At 44.3% G+C, this 19,247-nt stretch overlaps 1 protein-coding gene across 1 annotated transcript in view; it reads right to left on the bottom strand.

Moving 5' to 3' along the window:
* ATRN (attractin) overlaps nucleotides 1-19,247 on the bottom strand; it is a 145,076-nt gene that overhangs the window by 8,318 nt on the left and 117,511 nt on the right. Inside the window, 1 exon segment of the mRNA XM_032186940.1 lies at nucleotides 9,942-10,049. Coding sequence (XP_032042831.1) covers nucleotides 9,942-10,049 — 108 coding nt within the window.

Here is a 19,247-nt window from a genome sequence, read left to right as displayed (position 1 = left end):
TTCCCTTCTCCAGCTCTCCCAACAGCCCCTCTCCGCTCCCTCCTCTGCTCTTTGGACCACGGGTGACCTGAGAGGCATTTCAGGCCCCTGCAATGGCATCAAAGCATCCTGCGCCTCCTGAACATGCTAAAGAGGTAAGAAAGGGAATATAAAGTTTATTATGCAGCTCTTAGTCACAGAGCTGAAGGGGCTTGGAGGGTAATTTAGCTCGTCTCAGCCCCAAGCAGGATCCTTTCTCCTCCTCTGCCCTTTCCAACTAATGAACCCGCAGTGTGCAGCAGAAACTTTCATTACGAGTCCCCACGGGCATGATCTTTCTTTTTTTTCCATGGGATTTTTAGTTTTATTTCATTCTTCAAGGTCACAGGCCTCCCTCCTATCTGTTCCCCCGGTCCCAGCCTGAACCATGAAGAGCTCCCACACGTGTCACTGGTGCTGGAAGAGCCCAGCCCGGGTGGCTGGTGCTGTCCCCAAGCAAGTGACAGCAGACTCCAGCCACACAGAAACCTAAATAAAACCCTGTTATTTGCCTCTGACCCTCATCCTGCCACGTATTTTTAATCTATCTGCAGTACCAGGGATAGCTGGGGGCAGAGGTAAAGGAATTGTTTAGTATTTCACCGCCTGCAGGGCCCTGTTTCTATTTATCATGCAAAGCGAGGACGTACACTTTATAGAATGATGCATCCAGAATCTGTCAGGCAGTCGCGAGCTAATTTGAAAGGAATACGCCAAGAACAAGATTATCTTGTTGCAGCTAATCCTGGTCTTAAATCTACAAGGAAAAAACACTCTCGTGTCCGTCAAACCCAACCATTTCCCCGAGACGAGCTGCAGTTAGGAACTGCAAAAGCAGCACGAGGAACGAAGCCCCGTGGATTTGTTTTTGACAGCAGCAGTTGGGGCTCCTGCTTTTTGAACCGTGACTCAAGGCGCATCTCATCCCCGCGTGCCCAGCCCAAAGACGAAGCTCAGCCTGATGAAATGACTCAGGCGCCGAGCGAGGGGGATGGAGAATTTGATGTGAGGTCAGCCAGGAGTGAAGGGCATCCCGTGCCCTCTGCGAGATGCATGACAACCCAGAGCTGGAGCCCGGGGACTGTATTCTGCAGGCACAGAGGAGAACGTGTGGATAATTCGACCAGCAACTTCGTGGTTATCTTGCTTGAAGATGTAACCCATAGCTGGCCTTGCCACGAGCTTGCTCGTGTTTTTACACGACCTATGCACATGTCACCATGGTGCAGAGCAGCTAGGGAAGGGCTGGCTGCCTTCCTCGAGCTGTATTTTTGTGGGGAGACCCAAGATCTCCCATCTCCTTCTCCTCCTCAGCCTGTCTCCCTCCTGCCTGGCTGCTGCGCGCTCTCGTTGAAGACCGAAGCTGCTTTTCCACAAGGAGGTTTGGAGCGGGTTTGGGAACCAGAGATCAGGTCATTGTAAATGCTCCTGCTTCAGTCTGACAGGTGGCTTTTAATGGCCCACTTAAAAAAAAAAAAAGCAGATCTCCGAAGTTTGTAACACCTTTCATCAGATGGTTAAAACCAGCCTCTGCCAGAGACTTTCATCTAGAGTGTTTTGATAAACCCATTGTTGAATTATATAAAGCAATTCCTTTTTATTGAAGGCTTAATGGCACAATAAAGCACACATTATTCAAATCTATGCAAATCAGGTGCATCCCTCAGACACTTGGCACACGCTGAGTGCTTCGCGCAGCGCCTGAACAGCAGCGTCCTGCCCGGGAGGGGGCACAGAGGGGAGAGGCGAGCCCAGCTGCTGAGAATGTGGCCGGAGAGGCAGCTAAGGGGGTAAAAAAGATCTCACCTTGGCTGGGACAGGTCGATTTGGACAGCCAAATTGCCATCTGACAGCCCGGCAGAAAGCAGCCGTGCCCTCAGCTCGAGCACAACGAGCTTGCTGCCAGCTCCTGGGCTCAGCAGCACCAAGAAACGTGCAGCCAGGAGACTTCTGGTCACGATGGGGGACAGTGAAGGGACGTAGTGATGACCTGGTGCTGATCTGTGCTAGGAGCAGTCTCCTGGTTTATCTTCCCCTAAAGCTACCTCCTGTCCTTAAAGCAGCACTGTGGTTGCGCGACCCCTTTGTGCAGCTGGCAGCCTGAGCCTTTCTCCTGCAGTGGACTTGGACTACTCCTCCACGCCAGCAGAGCTACAATCAACAAAAGCAGTGAACAAAAACTAGGAATTGGGATACAGAAAGCATCAAACAAAGACCAAAAAAGCAGCAAAGAGCTCTCAGCTCGATGCAGAGATTGAAACACCCTTTAAGAGGCAGCAAGGTGTGCTGCAGCAGCCATTTCTTAACCAGAAAGCTCTATGCCAAGTTTTGCACTGGGCAGTGCCTGCAAACAGAGACTACTCTATTTTGGACCAAAACTCAAAGTTAATGGTATTTTACTAAGCAGTGACACGACCCCATTGTTTCTGGGGGCAGCAATTTTCCCTGGATGACTTTACCAGCCAAAGGCACCACTAAAAAACCCAAATGATTTCAGTTGTTTACGAGTTTTGATGTATATTTAATATGCGCAGAGCTTAAACAATTACAGAAGTTAAAAGCTGTAAGAGAGCCATTAGGTCATCTAATTAGGCTGCCTTCTCCCTATGCTGTATGTCCCTACACCAACAGTGCTTTTTCCAGGCCTTTTGTCGGGGCTATTTCCAAGTGACCCAGGTGTGAAGCGCGCCGCCAGCTCCCTTGGGAGACAATTTCACAGCCAAACGCTTTTCACAATCAAGTTCCATTGTACAACGTTCCACCTAAAAAAAAACCACCTCTTTTATTTTTATTATTATTTCGTGTCATTATTTCTATTTATGCTGCTTATATTTGACAAATTCTAAAGGTTAATAATATGTCACACAAAACTAACGGCTAGAACAATAAATAGGCTGTGCAATTTAAAAAAAAACACACGGCGTCAAATTTCTTTAGGTTCTGTAATACACTGCCAGCATATTGTTTCTCAAAATGTATAAAAATACTGTGGGGACGTTTTTTTCCTTAACAAGAAAACATATTTCCGTGGTTTGATCAAATCACTCTTACATGGTTTTCAATTTCCAGCGAGGAAATTAAAATAAAGCAAAAGTCTTACGGTGGGGGAAGAGGAGAGGACCATTATTGAAACAGTTTAACTTTATTATTTGATTTCGCTTCTTCAGATGATTTCACTCTGTAGAAAAAGGGTCAAATTCCATTTGCAAGTTTTTAAATTGTGCCATTAAAAGCCGCCTGAACATTTGTAAAAGAAGTTACAAGCAATTTTCGATAAAAAATAGAGTATTAAGTTTTAAAAATCATATTCTGGGGGTAATATGTATGTCTTCCAAGATAGAGACGAATGAACTTCCAGCAACAATTTGCAGCAAATGAGTCTAGATTAAAAATTTATATTTACTTTGTCCCTGATATCTACCTTGGAAGTGACACGGGGGCTGGGGAAGGAATCGCTCACCGCTCTGCCACGCCACTGGGCTCCTGTGTGCGAGGAACTAAATAAAAGTCATATTCGAGCCTTTGAGATGAATGCTAACAGCCTGAAATTGAAAACATCCACCCAAGCATCCTGTGCTCCCGATACCTGGGAGCACAGACGTGGCAGCCCAGCACAATAGGGCCCGGAGGTCATCCCCATTGCCTTGAACAACTGTTTTCTATTTTAAAGTGCACGCTGTCGAACTGGCAAAGGCTCCGAGTGAGGGAAAGGATTTCGATAGGCAAGTTTGTATTTCAAAAGCAGTCACCCTGAAATGACAAAACCCTGGTGTCAGAGCTGTGAGCGTTTCCCTGCACGTTTCAGACCGCTTGCTGTTCTTTTCCAGCTCCCTGCTGATGCCCCAGGGAGGGGATGGGATGGACGAGGCCACGGGGATCAAATCTGGGCAAAACACACGGCAAATAGCGGGTATTTATTTTGGTTTTGTATGGGTGAAGAGGCAGGATTCTTCTGCTTGTTCTTTTCGACCACCGGGCTGGTTTTTGCACGTGAAAAAGTGCAATAAGAGAAGGAAGGAGGACAGGCGGATGAAGATTGCAAACACAAGACACACAAAACCACTGCTTGGCATAAAGGATTGCAAACAGGTCCCCTATAACGTTTTTGGGAAGCTGCTGCTATTATCAGAAGAGACAGTTGCCGGCACTAGAGGGAAAAAAGGAGATTTAAAAGCCTTCTGTAGGGAGCTTTGCACTGTTTCCCTCCAGCAAACTCCTCCTTATCAGCGAAAATCGGGGTCTGTTCTGCCGCAAACTTTGCAGCCTTCAAATCTAAATCCAGTAAAATCTCAGCTCAATTATCAGCCGAATATTCCTTCGATACGAGGCGGGCTTAGCAGCTGTTTGTGCTGATCTCCTGATAGGCCCCTTCCAAATATTTACCGCGCGCATGGAAACGGCGAAAGTTTTCCCCAAGTACCTCATTTTGTACCAGAAACCAAAGTGAGGCTCCCAGCACTAGTTAACTAGAAATAATTCATTAGGAGAAGGTTTTACCGGGTGTTTTTGTGGTCACTTTCTCGGGACAGATCCCAGGCAGGCTCCATCTGATGTCGGTGCAGCCAATCCTTCTTGCACACCTCCCTGCTCACTGCTGGTGACTCCGAGCCTCTTGTTCCAAGGGGATCCTACACTTTGCTCTGAATTAGCAGGCACAGGCAGGATTAATGCCAAATACAAAGCACAAGCTGGGATCTCACAACTTGCTTTGTGTCCCTTGTCACCCTGATGCAACAGGAGGGCTCCCACGATCCGCACACGGACCGTGCGTAATGAGTGGAAGTGCTTTTGGGGCTTTTTTTCTGTCCTTTTTGTCCTTTTGTAAAGACAAGGAGACAGCTACACGCTGACACGCTCTGAATGGCTTAGCCTTAATGCAGGGAAAAGCTCCCAGAGCCAGCAAATGTGAGAAACCCCGGAAATAATACATTAGAAGTTAAATTGCATTTCCAAAGGCAAAACTCACAAGCCCGAACAGCCTGTGTTAGCCAGGTCAGGTGAAACACCACCAAACTTTCTGGCCTCGAAGGCTGTATGCCGACAACCTCCAGCACACATCAGTTTAGGATCATCCAGTTTTTATTTTCACCCCTCGATTTCATCCCCTCCCTCCAACCATTATCCTTTTGGGACTCTTCAAACAACCACCTCTCCCTTTCAGCTTTGGAAAATCCAAACCTGCTCTGTCTCCACCTTGACACAACTCAATAGCACGGTTGTTTTTGGATAGGATTGCTCCTACCTCCCAGCCCACGTGCATTTGCCAAGCCTGCCACCCTTCCACATCTGCCCGCTTGCCCAAGGACTCCCCAACTCATCAGGGTGACCTGGCAAAGCAGGAGGCTCCGTGCTCACCATGCTCATGTTAATCCAGCTCATTTTATAAGTGAAATGGGGTGGGAAGCCGATCTGTCACCAAATTTGATGAACAAATAATGCGTCAAAAACATGGGAAGCGAGGTGGAAAGGAGCAACAACCAGAGGATAACAGCCCTAAAACCCACCGGTTCCTGAGCCTTTAGTTGTTCTTCACCAAGCTTCTCTCATTGCATGAAGCAGAGCTACAAGTAAAAACGAAGTTGCTGTGTAGCAGCGATGGAGCTGGACGATGCTTTATCCACATCCAATATTTTATTCTTTTATTTTTACCACTCCTCACCGTGGTGGCACCAGGGCTATCGCGCTCGCCACAGGACTCCTCACCGCTCCTCATTACAGGTGGTTACAACCTCACTGCAGTGTGAAACGAATGTAACAAGGGCACAGCTCGGATGTGAAATACAAGTAGGCTGAGGATATAAATCTGTGGTATCCCTTGCCTGCTCCTAAATCAGCCCACCACTACGTCTCTGTACTTCTTGAACAGATGGGACCTTCTGGCAGTCTTTAAACCACTTAACAACACTCTTCTGTAACAAAACAAACTAATTACTGGAGAAAGATGCTATTTTCCATCAAATTTCTGCTATTTTTATGGAGTCAGCCAGAGCTGATGTCTGATTAAGGACTTGCAGTGAAGCTATTTTGCCTTCAGAAGCCCAGCACAGCAGAATTAAATGCACACCCGTGCGAAGGTACAGAGCATGCTAAATGAACTTCAGCAGGGTTTTGCTCACCGACACCTCTCTCCATTTAGGTACCTACAAATGCGGACAGCCTGTCGATCGCGGATGCAAAGATAATCATCTCTAAGCACTGCCTTTGCACGTCGCATCCCTAAACACAGCACAGCAAGGCTGCTCAGCTCCACCAGGCAAATGCTTTGTTTTATGAGAGTGTTTTTCAAAGCCTCTGGAAGCTTCCGAGACAATTCTGTCTGACTTAAGGATAAACTTCCCTAATGAAACAATTTTCTTGTTGATCTTGCAGGTGTTTTGCTCAAGCTAAGCATTTGCTTGCTACGCTGTTATGTGCTTTTATTGGGAATCTACAAGTCCTAGCTTCATTCCGTTACCAACTCAAAAATACCTGGGAATCACTGTAAAAAATAAAAACTTTCCAAATTCTTACGGAAAACAGTCTTCTACAAATCACTGCACAGAGCTACGAGATTTGGCCTTAGATACCCAGGGATGTTAAATACTCATAGAAGAAATTACGATAGGCAGCACCTCAGAATGCAGGAAAAGCTGCAGAGAAAAGCCAATGGATTTTGTAATAACTAAGCAAATTTAGTGGTAGATTTGTGATCCACTGGGTATTTGTTGAGCGGGAAATAAACCAAAGCAGCTAGTTCCGTGTTGCCTAGCTGCAGACTATATTATGAATAGTTTCCCTGCAGGTAAATCATTTTCTATTACTTCTAAGTACCCCAGGAAAAATACTAATTGAAAACACAGTTCTAATACTGTCCAGCTGGAAAACATTAGCTTAGGATGGAACTAGCTTGACACTGGCTGCCAATTGGCTATGTACAATGGAAAAGGAAATTAATCTCTTGCAGACAAGACATCCCATTTTCCAATTCTACTTTGTAACCCTCAAATAAACTCATTATTAACCAAAGGCTTTGATTCACACGGGGAAAGGAAAACATCAATGCGTGCCTGATAACGCCAGCCTGGATTTCTTGTGTAAAACGAAAGCTCTCCAAGTTTGACACAGCGAGTGGCAGAGCACCCGGAGAACGGCTTATGGTCCAACAACTTAACAGCATTTCTTCTCACTCCTTCCTTGGCTAATAATTAAAGAACAGATAAAATGAAAAAGAAAAATGCGGTTCCACATTTCTGTAACAACCCAGCTCATCTTCCTGCAGCTCCCTCCTGCTAAAAGTTTTTCTCACATGCAGGCGGAAAAGGGATGAGAGAAAAAAAACGAAGTTGACCTCGGAGATATCGAGATTGCTTTTTCACTTCTAATAAAACTCACTTACATGCAGCATCCAGCAGGTTAGGCAGTCTCAGAGGGGCTGTTCCCCATGCTGCTCACAACCTACAGGTCTCCTGCACCTCCTCTCCTCTCAGCTTCAACTTTGCTGAAACACTCCAGACTTTTATACATGCTTTCATCCCCTACGTAACTTCTGCAAGCTATCAGTAAAAAAAAATATATAAATAAATACATAAAATTAGTTTCTCTCCTTGTCATGGAAAAGCATCCTCATTCTGCACGTAGGTCTTCCAGCAGATGGAGTTACCTGCTGGCACAATAGCCCATGTCCTCTCTTTGGCTTCTGGTTGCTGCAGACACTTTGTGCCATTTGCCTGAATTAGACTGCTTCATTTTTGTCTGCAATGGATTAAGAAGCATTTGCACGCCTTGCTGAATTATCAGCACAGAGGGTAATTAGCAGTTGGTAACAATTTCTGGGTCTGAAAAGGGACATATGTCCATCTGTCCACAGTCTTACTTATTATGCTTAAAATTGGCTTCTCCATCCCTTCTTGAGTAACCCAAGGAGGTCAGACAAGTGGGATATGGACGATGACGGCAGACATGGGAATGCAAGGAAATAGAGCTGCTAGTGCCAGAAAGACGAAATCCTGTCTGCCGATGCACTTCAAAGGAGGTTTTTGCATTCCTCTAATCAAAGGAGAAACTGAGAAGAAAATAAAAAGCAGAGAGGTACCGAGCAGCAAGGGAACAAAAAGCTCATATGAAAAAGAAACGAGCACTGCCAGCTGAACAAGAAGAAAAATAACACACATCAGAACAGCAGAGATCCAAAGTTTAGCATCTTCTCTGCGGTTCTTTGAGCGCAGACGAACTTGTCAGAGATCAAAAAGTTTAGGACAGCTTTGTTCTGGCCTGGTCCTATAGGGGAGGTGTTTTTAGTTAGCTTATTTCTACAAAATTAGTGTGAATAATGGTAAGAGGGGAGGGGAAATGCCCAGACAGACTGCAGCCCAGAACCACCAGCACCACAAACATGCACACAATTATGCCTCCATCCCAATAGAAACATCCATACACATCCTATGGCTTCTTCAATGAAGCAGTGAATAAAAGGCTGTAACATGTTGGGCACAGCCCAATTTTACACGCCTGTATTTCGAAGTCTTGGTGAGCTGTTGGAGGCCAATGATTCCCAATCCCTATCAACCTCATAACAAAATTAGAAGTTACAGAAACAAAGAAAAACTGAATGATTAGGAGTAAAATGAACATCAACAAGGAGCATGGTCACCCTGGGCCTCCAAGGAGTCCCAGGCACAGGTCAGCTTAGTTGCTTGGTCAGTCCATTACCCCAAATTACTGAGTGCCTTTGCAAATTTTACTGTGTTTTCTCCATCTGTGAAAGTTCTTATCTGCAAAACAGGGACACTAAACCCTTAGTTTTAGAGAGGTAGCGATGATTAGTTCATGAAGTACTCAAATACGGAGCAGTCACAGCAATCATTCAAAGCTTGGAACAGGTTTGGATGAAATACAGTAAATAACCAGGACAAATAATGAAACTACGACAGTATATTGAGAATCTTTCCCTTCTGCTCCTCCATTCAAGAATCAGATGGAAAGAAGTACTGCAGCTTGCCATGAAAGACTGTATTCACATTTATGTAAAGAAGAGCTAAGGCTGTAGGGGCGACCTTAATTGTGACATTTCCTGATGCTAATGCCAAGATTTAAATATGAATTTCCACCAAACAGAGGTTCTGGGGTCAGATTGTTTTTGGGTCCTTTACAACATTCAAAATGCACACATTTTTGATAGAAAAGGATAACTTGCTTTCTTGCCACAGTAGCAGAAAGTGAGAAACTTTGTGCCTGGACTAATGAAGAAGACTTCAAAGAACTGAAGTGTGAATAAAATACCACAGCTACTTTAGACAGAAGAAAAAAACATCAATGTTCTCAAGTTCTTAACTTTTCCTTTTTGAGTATGAGTCTGCTAGTGAAAGCATGACATTAAAAAAGATCTTTTAATTTATTAGTCTCCTTTTAAACACGTGTTTCCTAAAAATACAACGTGCTGTGACTAAGAACATGCCAGGCAGGTTTTAGACAATGATTTCTGCACACTCCTATTTATGTATCACAAGATGTATTTGAAAATATATTTATAGCCAGAAATATGTTGATACTATTACAGTACACAGACATGATTATATTCCTGTTTGATTTGAGAGATCGCAGAAAAATGCTTTCTATTTGCAGTACCTATAGCTATTTCTAGCCAAATGTTCTGCCGTGTAAAACCGCATTCTTCTCTATTACAAGGCATAAAAACCAACAAAGCAAACACAAAATCTCATACCCTACAAACAGCATAGCTCTCAGCTAAACCAGCCCAAAAGTTGTAAACATAGACCTGAAGGTATCAAATCAAATGAAAACGAGATCTGTTGGCCCTCAGAGACTTATAGTTTCTCATAGATACCTAGCAAATAGAGATTTTTGGATTATTGCATTAACCACAGTTTAAAACAAGTACCCACGATGAATTATGGTGAGGACCACCCTAATGCACCAGCTCTCACCTTTATGCTTCCCCCAATGAGATCTGGCGGTTCTTCATCTGTTTCTAAGGCAACGTTGATGGAGGCGAAGGGGCGACTTGCCATCTGTTGCATCTCACGGAGTAGTTGCTAATTTGATAAACAGAAAAATAATATTATTATTTGATTGTTCCAACACAAAGACGAAAAACCACGCGTCGGAGAGGTTCTGCCCAACGCAAAGGGATATCAGTGAACACGGGAAAATAACCTCCTGGTGTTTTAACAGCATGAAGGGTACAGGTAATTGTAAATATTCACGTTACTACAGTTCAACAAGTCATTGCAAGTAGAGCTGTACAGCACCGTCTTAGCCTGACTTGCTTGTGAAGGAAAACCCATCCACTTAAGTTACCGTAAAGCAGCTAATTCCTTTTCAAGCTGTGATCCCCTAGCTGTTTGTCATCACCTGTCCGGAGCAGAGGAGGACTCTGTGAGATTTGTGGGAACCATTTTAAAATTAAACTAGCAGCAGTCCGTAACACCTGTAAGAAAGAATCTGACTTTTTTTTTTTTTCCTAACAGCACTGGCAAAATGTTGTCAGGTGGCTACTGAATAATTATTTCTGTTTGTTTCCTTTCTAAACACAGCAAACCTATCAAATGACAAATACATCCTTGCTGCAATATGTTTTATTCCAACAGAAAACGTTTTCCTGAGCAAATCCCTGCAAGCCTTGACGACACGAGACATCTTTTATTGTGCTCTTAAGCAGTTTTAAGCACTATGATGCAGTTCCCTTTTTTTTGAAGGCAAAATAATGTTTCCTATAGGACTAGAAACAGCATTTCGGCTGGAGCCGAGCTGTGGACACACACACTCCTGCTTGGTTTCGGCTGCTAATCCCTGACACCAGCAGCGAGCTGCACCACCAGTAACTGGAGGCAGAAGCCATGACCCTAATTCCCAGAAGCAGTGGGTGTAATGTGTCTCAGCGCCCCTTTTTAATAAGGGGAGAGATGTATACCTTGTACAGCGTGTAAAAACCAGCAGTCTCACCCTTAAGCACAGCAAAGTGCCTAACCCCACCTGTTGTTTGCAGCATTATGCAATTAGCATTACCACAGAGCTGCAGCAGCACTAGTTATACTCTATCTGTATGGTGGATTGAGGCTCTCCCAAATGCCTTCTATGCTACCACCATCCTTATTCCCCCTTTAAGCTTGGCTGATTTGATGCTTCGAGCCCTAACTGATCATTTATAGCACTAAAGAAACCACCACCAAAGGCACTGTGCCCCCGGTGACCCAGGGATGCTGCACTGCACGCAGCAGAAGAGGACACCGGTCTCTGGAAGACCAAGAGAAGCAAAGCCCATCAGAACAGATTGTAGATACTGTCACAACCAAAAAGAAAAAAAAAAAACAAAAAACAAGAAATTCACACAAACGGAGCTGCACTAAGTATTTGCAAGAACTTGTGCGGACCTCACACTTGGGTAAAAGAAGTCGAGGAGTTTTCGAATATTTAAAGCACACCAGCAGATTGCAGACTAAAGCAAGTGTGAAACAGATTGCTGGGTTGTTGTGCCTGCAATTGTCCCCTTCAGCTATCATAAAGCGCTTTGTTTAATAGCTATAAAACCAAAGAACAAGCTGTCCTGATGAAGATGTCCAGGAGACTTACGAACTGCAAGCTATTAGCTCTTTTGAAGGAAGTTCAGTTTACTAAGGCAAATGTGCAATTTGGCAACATGACTCCTATTGAAGTCGACAGTAGCGTCAAGAAATAAAACCCCGGGCAGGGCTGCGAAAGCTGAGCTGCCTCCGAGTGAGCAATGGGAGAAGCAGTGCTGACAGCAATATTCCTGCTTGCATTTGCTGAACTGGAGAAGAAAAGTCATCCGTTTCAGGGCTGTCCCAAAGCCAGCTGCTGCTCAGCACAACGGTGGCCAAACCTGGTAAAAACCAAAGGTCCAGACAGTCACCAAACCAGCAAAAGCCTCGAGGAGAATATCCTTTCCCTAACACCGTTTTCTTGTGCATCACAAGCCATGTTACAAAACCAATTCCCTGAAAATTAAGAACAAATTTGAGAAATAATTGCTCTGGAACCAGAATGTCACTCCTTCCCCCAAGGCATACGCTGTGCGTGTTTAACCTATGCACGAATATATCCTTCAATATTTGTTTGGTGTATCAAAATTTTAATTAAAATGTGTTGTTATGTTGCGAAGGAGAAATTGTGGCACTTCCCCAGTCAAGATGTGGAGTATGTCATTAGGAATCAGCAGCAGGTAATGTCAAGATACCCCCTAACCTGGCGCACCACCATTCCTGATGATTTGCTTTCTGAGTTTTAGAATAATTAACCTGAATACTCTTCCAGCAAAGCGTTGGTTTCTAGATCACACAATTAATAGGACAACCTGGGAATACTTTTAATCACCTTGGTCTGAAGAGGATCTTAACGGCGAAACGTTTGACAGGCTTATAATAAAAACACATTAAAAAGCGTGTCCGGGAACACACCGTGGACATTTAATACTGAAGGAAGCACGAACTTCAAATGAGAACCTCTACAACTTTCATCTGCGTGGATTTTTTTCATGGAAAGAAGAGCTTCATCCCAGTAGTCCTTTATGTTCATACCCATGGAGTTAATCCACGACAAAGTGGGTGACTGACGGGAGCACTGCACCCGAGGACGCAGGAAAACCATTCCCTCTGCGCAGCGGCATGGCCACTCATGCAAAAGAAAAACAGCCACCCGGGTTACCAGGTTAATTGACTAATATAACCTGTGCTGTGTTTTCTGACAGGAAAAGCCTGAACATTTTATTTACAGTAATAAAGCAGTCCCTGGTTTCTGTATAACCGTCCTGCTACCATCAATCTCAGCAACTGCCCCCTGCGGAGCCTCTTTTAAGAGCACAGGGCTCTGGTACCTTTCAGGATCGGGCTCCGGTATTGTCAGGCTGAAAGGATGCCAGGTTTTTCAGAAGACAGGCACGGGTTTTGGATTTTATTTGCTCCTTATAAAGAATGGGTTTTAAAAGCTATCCAAACCAGCCATCTATAACTTGTAACGAAGGTGGGTTTTTACACGAGTTTCATCTCAATTTTCAACCGAGATGAGAAAGGAAAAAACTGGAAGCTCCAGAACAAAAAATCCATGGGTGTGCAAAGAGAACAACGGGCACAGATGAGCTCTTGGTTTAAGGGAGAGTAAAGGCGAAGCAAGCAGGATCTCATGGGAAAGGAAGCGAAGTATTTCCAGCAGACAGGACGGATTCAGGACACAGGACAAAATGCTGCAGAGGTATCAGCAGGAACGTCTGGCACCATTACTCCAGCCTGTGGTTGAAGGAGGTGGCTTTAAAATTGGGATCCCGGAAAGAGCAATAGTCTTCTTCACAGTTTTTTTCTTTTCCCCAAGATTTGTAGATCTAATCCTTCAAGTATTTCTGAAACTTCTGAAATTTCTGAAAATTTTCAGTCCCACCATGGAAAACATCAAGCTCCACTTGGTTATGAACGAGCACAATCAGCAGCCATATCCTCCAGGCTGTCCACAGCCAACTTCAAAAGCCAGGGCACCCTGAAATACGTGGTGTGTTTTGAGCCGTTATCCTATCTGTATGGCAAAGATAAAATGGTCCAGTGGGCTGAAACCCAGAGACCTCACAACCAGCAGTAAGTCTTAAGAAAGTAACAGCTCCAGCATCATGGAGAGAGGAAACAGATGAAGAAGATAAGGAGAGAAACCGATTCGTACTCTTGTTGTTTAAGACATTTAGAAGAAAAAGGACAATTTAGGGCAGAAAAAAAAATATTTGGGATTTTCCTATGTCATGCTGAGAAGTGCAGCTCTGCCATGCAGGATGCTGAAGGTGCCATTCTCCAACATGGATTTAGCAGCTCTGGTCATCCCCTCCTGATCACAGCTAAAGAGAGGGTGACAGAAGCAGACCAAGGCTGTCTCCTCCTTCCCAATCAATCTTTTAAAATGCATCAGTTCTGCAAAGGTACTCGATTGAGTCAGTCCCCTTACCCGTTCCCTCCAAGGCTCTGCACCACGTGCACAACGCAATCTAATCAAACACCAAGAGGTCTCGCTGCGTACGCTGAGGATACGTAAGCAAAGGGTAACAAATTTCTCCCAGCGAGGCTTATTAACCCTAACCTGGTAACTCACCAACCCAAGTCGTGGTGATTCTGTTGAGGTCAGAGGACAGACTGTGCTCCCTTCCTTCCAAAGCATACTGGGCAGACTGGCTGGACTGGCAGACAGGCATTTGTGCTTACAGACATCCAAACCATGCAGGAACTGGGGCTTCATTTGAATTCAGAAAGTGGCTTGTCCCATTTGTCCCAAATTAACTATCTATTTGCAGACACTGCTGCATGACTAACCTAGAAAACCTTGTCTTGAGAATCTGTCCCAGAGCTCTCCTATAATGACATCTCCCAAAATTACAGCTCGTGGGCTCCTACAGCCCATATTAAAAGGGGATCTCCCCCTCCTGGGGTTCCCAAGGGCCTGTGGAGAAGGTGCCAATCCTGGTGGCAACAGCAGCAGGACAGAGCTGCACTTCTATGCCGTTGGTACCAACTTGTGCTCATGCATTATTTTGAGGTAATGCTTATTTAAAATACATTATTTTGTGTGCATCCCGTCGTGGGGACCTTTGCTTTATGTTACAGTTCCTTGGTAACCTTGGGGGAAAGGGGAGAAATCACTGGAGCTACCTACAAAATAAAAAGGGGCATCAGGAAAGCCACAAAAGATGTAAGAAATAAATATTCCGCGAAGAGGACTACATTGTTTCAAAAGTAAGTGATTTACAGCGTTTAGCTACAATTACATTAACTACCATGTAAGTCAACAAACAAACAATTTTCTTTGACACTTCCATCATCACTGAAAATTAAGTTTTTAAGCCCCTAGAGCAGTGCACATATTAATGTTAGCTAATTAGTTTTGTAACTGACTTTGCAGGCTATGTTGAAAGAGAGAGGAGGAGAGAATTAATGTTCAAATGCTTCTCAACAGGCATTTCCACACTTCAAAACTCTAACAAACCAGAAAGCAAAGCTGCTGGGAAGTTGCCTCATGCTGAAATAACAGAACATATTTAATCCAGGGCTGATTAAGATAAGTAAGTTATTTATCATAATCATGCCCAGTAGGAGGGCACAGAAAAGCTGACCTTTAATAAGAATAAGATATCATTTCTTCTGAAAAGACCAAAAGCACGTAGTCCGTGCAGACTGGGATATACACCAACACCAGATAATTACACAATAGCAGAGCACACCTTTGATTGACTAGAGCTCTTCCAGCATAATTACACGACACTGCTTCTCTCCCCGAGTTTCCCAAATCGCTAAATTAGATACCTGTACCACTGATTCCTATCATCAGAGACAGACCTTGGAGTCTGAAATGACAACAGCTTCGATATACATACAATTGTTTTGTGGTTTTTTTTTTGTTTGTTTTTTAATGATGCTGAGCCCTCCGGAAGCTAGGCTATCACACCACCATCCCAAATCCTGTCCACCAGCTCTTTTTAGGGCATACGAAAAACAACTCCAGCTTCTTTTTTAATTCTCTAGCAGCAACACCTAAGAAGCCTACGTGAGAAGTGTTGGGCTGGGTGCTTGTCACCGTGACACGGTGGCATCCAATGCAGACAAATTAAAGCTACAAATCCATCCAGAATTGGCCATCTGCAAGTTCAGCCAGACACAAGGCTCAGGCACAGAAGTGACAACAGCACGTTTAAACAAAACCAGACCATCAAATTCCCCCTAAGCCGGAATCTCTTGTCCACATTAATATTTAGGGCTGGTTTTCCTCTTCAGGGCATCTCTTCTCTCTGCTGTAATTTCCTTCAGTCGGCGGCCAAAGACGCGCAGATCGCTGCAGAGAGCACTCAGTATTTTGGAAAAAGCCTACAGGCTCCACGAGTTGGTCCCCATTCATAGATTTTAAATTCGGGGGTAGCGGAAAGAGCTACGATTATTTCATCTGACCTCCTGGGTAGCACGAGCCGCCGAATGTCACCACGTGGTTTCCACAACCGCATCATTTGGATTGACCCAGAAAAGCTCCTTCCAACAGCACTCATAGCCTGATTTCAGACAAAACAAACGGCTGGCGTTGCTACTCTTGCCACTAAAACCAGCAGAAAAACAAAGCAGCTTTCAACTTTTTGAGCCCCAGTTGCAGAAACTGTGCGTTGTGCCTTCGGCTGATATTTTAGTAGAGCCTCGTCCCGTTGTGATTCTTCCATGATTCTTTTTCACAGACACTCGCATCATCAAATCTCAATATGTTTTCCCTTGGACAGAATGAGTAATTTCTGACACTTTAGTCTCTCACTTATCTTTCAGATAACAAATGAATCTTGCAGTGTTTTTCCAAACCATCTGTAACACCCAGGCTATCGCTGAAACCAGAGTGGACACGCTACACTAACAACCAGCTCCAGAAAATAGCAATATGATCTTAGTTTATTACTTTACTTATAAATGCAGGAACTGGGAATTTACACGCAGCTGTTAAATCACCACCGCCACCACCATTTCAGCCTATTTTCCAGGATACTGATAATCTGGGAAGCAAATCTCCTGCAACTGTTGAAAAAGAGATATTGCACACAGAGTTTCCATTTGACGCCGTAATAAGACATCCGAGCGTGCTGACCACACAATCTAGACCTCCGCAGAAGTTATCTGCTTGTCGTGATTCCTCACTCCTCCAATCTGTGTTTCATCTACAGCCCCCACCGCCGAGTTCATGCGTTATTCCGAGCTGACAGACACTGAGCAGCACTGTCGGTGCTATCGAACAAGACGGTCCACAAGTCAAACGGCTGCCGGGAGCTCGATGAACACAGCAGCAAAGTTCATCGCCAGCACATTTTGTTTCTCACATGCCCTACAAAGTGCCTGTGATGGCCCACTGCCCAACGCAGGCATATTTATAGCCTGACCTTTTTATGTTCCAGCACGGGGCTGATATCAGGGAGTCTAGGCAGTGATGAAGATCCTGATTTCCAGTTACAGTTTGAAAATATTCCAATCCTGAATCCTTTTCTTTGACAAAGGATACCCTAAATCACACTCTACAAGACAAGACACGAGATGAATGAAATGCTAACAGATGAGAGCTGGAAGCAGACTGCAACAGAGGCAGGACAATAAATAACACACAGCGCACATCCTCTGGAAAGTCTTAGCTGTGAAAACGCATACAGAAATCAGTCTGCCTAAATGGCATTCAGTGTTCACAGATGTTACAGCAGAGGATGCTAGTGAAAACAGAAGCACTGCTACATTTTGAAGACACTTGGGGTGCAAAAAGTTTCAGGAATGAGGTCAGGAAAAAGGATAATCCCTGCAGTAAATCAATATACAAACCCATCCTGAATAAGTCGGGTAGTGCACACAGAATAAAAACATTCAGCCCTGGATAGTCCGGGCAAGAAAGGAGGCAAAATGTAGAGTATTTTATGTACGTTAAGGATAGAATTGAGCTCTAGGCAGCTAAATTTAGTTGTCTCTGTGTGTGCTTGGTGTTGATGCTCCCACCACATCCCAGGGGGACGTGGAGAACTGCAGAGCTGACCCTCACGCAGACAGCTGTGCTGGGTTGGCCAAGTTGCTCTCCACGCTCCTTTCGCTGGAAATGTTAACAGGAGCTATTTCTTGCCCAAAGTGGAGGAGCAGTAAACAGCCCGAGGGTGAAGAGAATAAGATTTGGCTGCTAAGATGAAACAATAGGCGGAAAATTCAAGAGAGCAGATGGGCATGTTCAATTTCTAATGCTGCACTCGTACTTTGTGCATTATTCTCTGTGAACACCTTGATACATTTAACATATAATTTTCCAGAGACAAAATAGAAAGGTATCCTATCCCTATTTCCTAATGTCATTCACTTCATCCTAAGCCTGCTATAAAATCTGCCTTCTTATTTCCATTCTCCGTCTTTAAGATGTCTGAAGATATTTAAACTTGGTGCTCACTGGAGCACAATTTACTATCCCATCTCCTCCCTGCCTGATAAGACACAATTTGTTCCCATTTTAACTTCAGGTCAGGTTTTATACTCTCCAAGACCTGAACTTTTGCTCAATGCTCCAAACTCATTTTTCCCAGAACTATGCATTTGCTACGCTATGTTTGCCCACCCAAAAGACCTTTTAGCCGTGAGGTTGAGGAACATCAGCACTGACATGTGCAAGCAGCTGGTCAAAGAGGATCAGCTGCTGAAAGAAAAAAAAAAAAAAAAGAAAAAGAAGTAAGGATGATCTTATATATTTCATAAGATCCTGTAGCAGATTCTGGATTTGTAGCACATCGCTTTCTCAGGAGGGAATAGCACAAATGTAGTTGCAACCAAATGATGCTGATATAAATTTTCCCTGCCCTGTTCCACTAACCTCATAGACAGCTGTATGACTTCTCCCAGTATATTTGCCAAGCAATACTGCAGGACTAATTTTGGCCACTGTATCTTTCAAAATACTCTTTTTTTTTTTTTTTTTTTCCTATATATGTCTTGGATTAAGCTTCAGTTATCTACTTTTCACCCAGCACTATGATAAGAAGTTGGGCATGAGCGATGTTTATATTGGAAGCAGAAGTGATTGATAGTTGGGAATTACCTTCAGATTTCATTATATTCTACTTCCTTTAGGGTTAAGATTAGAGAAGCCGCACAAAATTACTATGGCACAAGCCATGGGAGACGGGCATACATAACTTGACCACTTCTAAAAATATAGTCAAAATTGGAGAACTATTTCCTGCCAGGGCTGCAGTGCACCACGCAGCACATACAGAACAATTGAGCAATCAGAAGCAGCCAGCACGGATTTATGAAGGGCAGGTGCTGCCTGAGTAGCCCGATCTCCTTCTATGACAAGATGACCAGCTGAATAGAAGAGAGGAAGGCTAAGGATGTTGTCCTTGTGGGTTTTAATAAAGCATTTGATGCCGTTTCCCACTGCGTTGTCCTGCATGGGGCTTGGACAGATGTGCTGTTTGTTGGGTGAAGCACTGGCCAGGCTCAAAGAGTCACAGAAATTGGGGTTCAGTCCAGCTGGGGGCTGGTCACCAGCAGCTTTTCCCAGGGCTCATTTTTTGGGAACAGTTTTGTTTCACGTTTCTATCAATGATCTGGATGAGAGAACCGAGTGCACCCTTACCGAGTTCTCAGAAGATATGAAGCTGGCCAGGAGCGTAGATCTGCTTGAGAGTTGGAAGGATCTGCAGAGGGTTCTGGAAAGGATTCATAGGTGGGCTGAGTCCAAGTGCACAACATTCAGCTTGG

Source organism: Aythya fuligula, chromosome 4 (assembly GCF_009819795.1).
Source record: "Aythya fuligula isolate bAytFul2 chromosome 4, bAytFul2.pri, whole genome shotgun sequence".
Classification (NCBI taxonomy): Eukaryota; Metazoa; Chordata; class Aves; order Anseriformes; family Anatidae; genus Aythya; species Aythya fuligula.
Note: the sequence above shows the minus strand (reverse complement) of the source record. Positions and strands in the feature narration are given on the sequence as shown.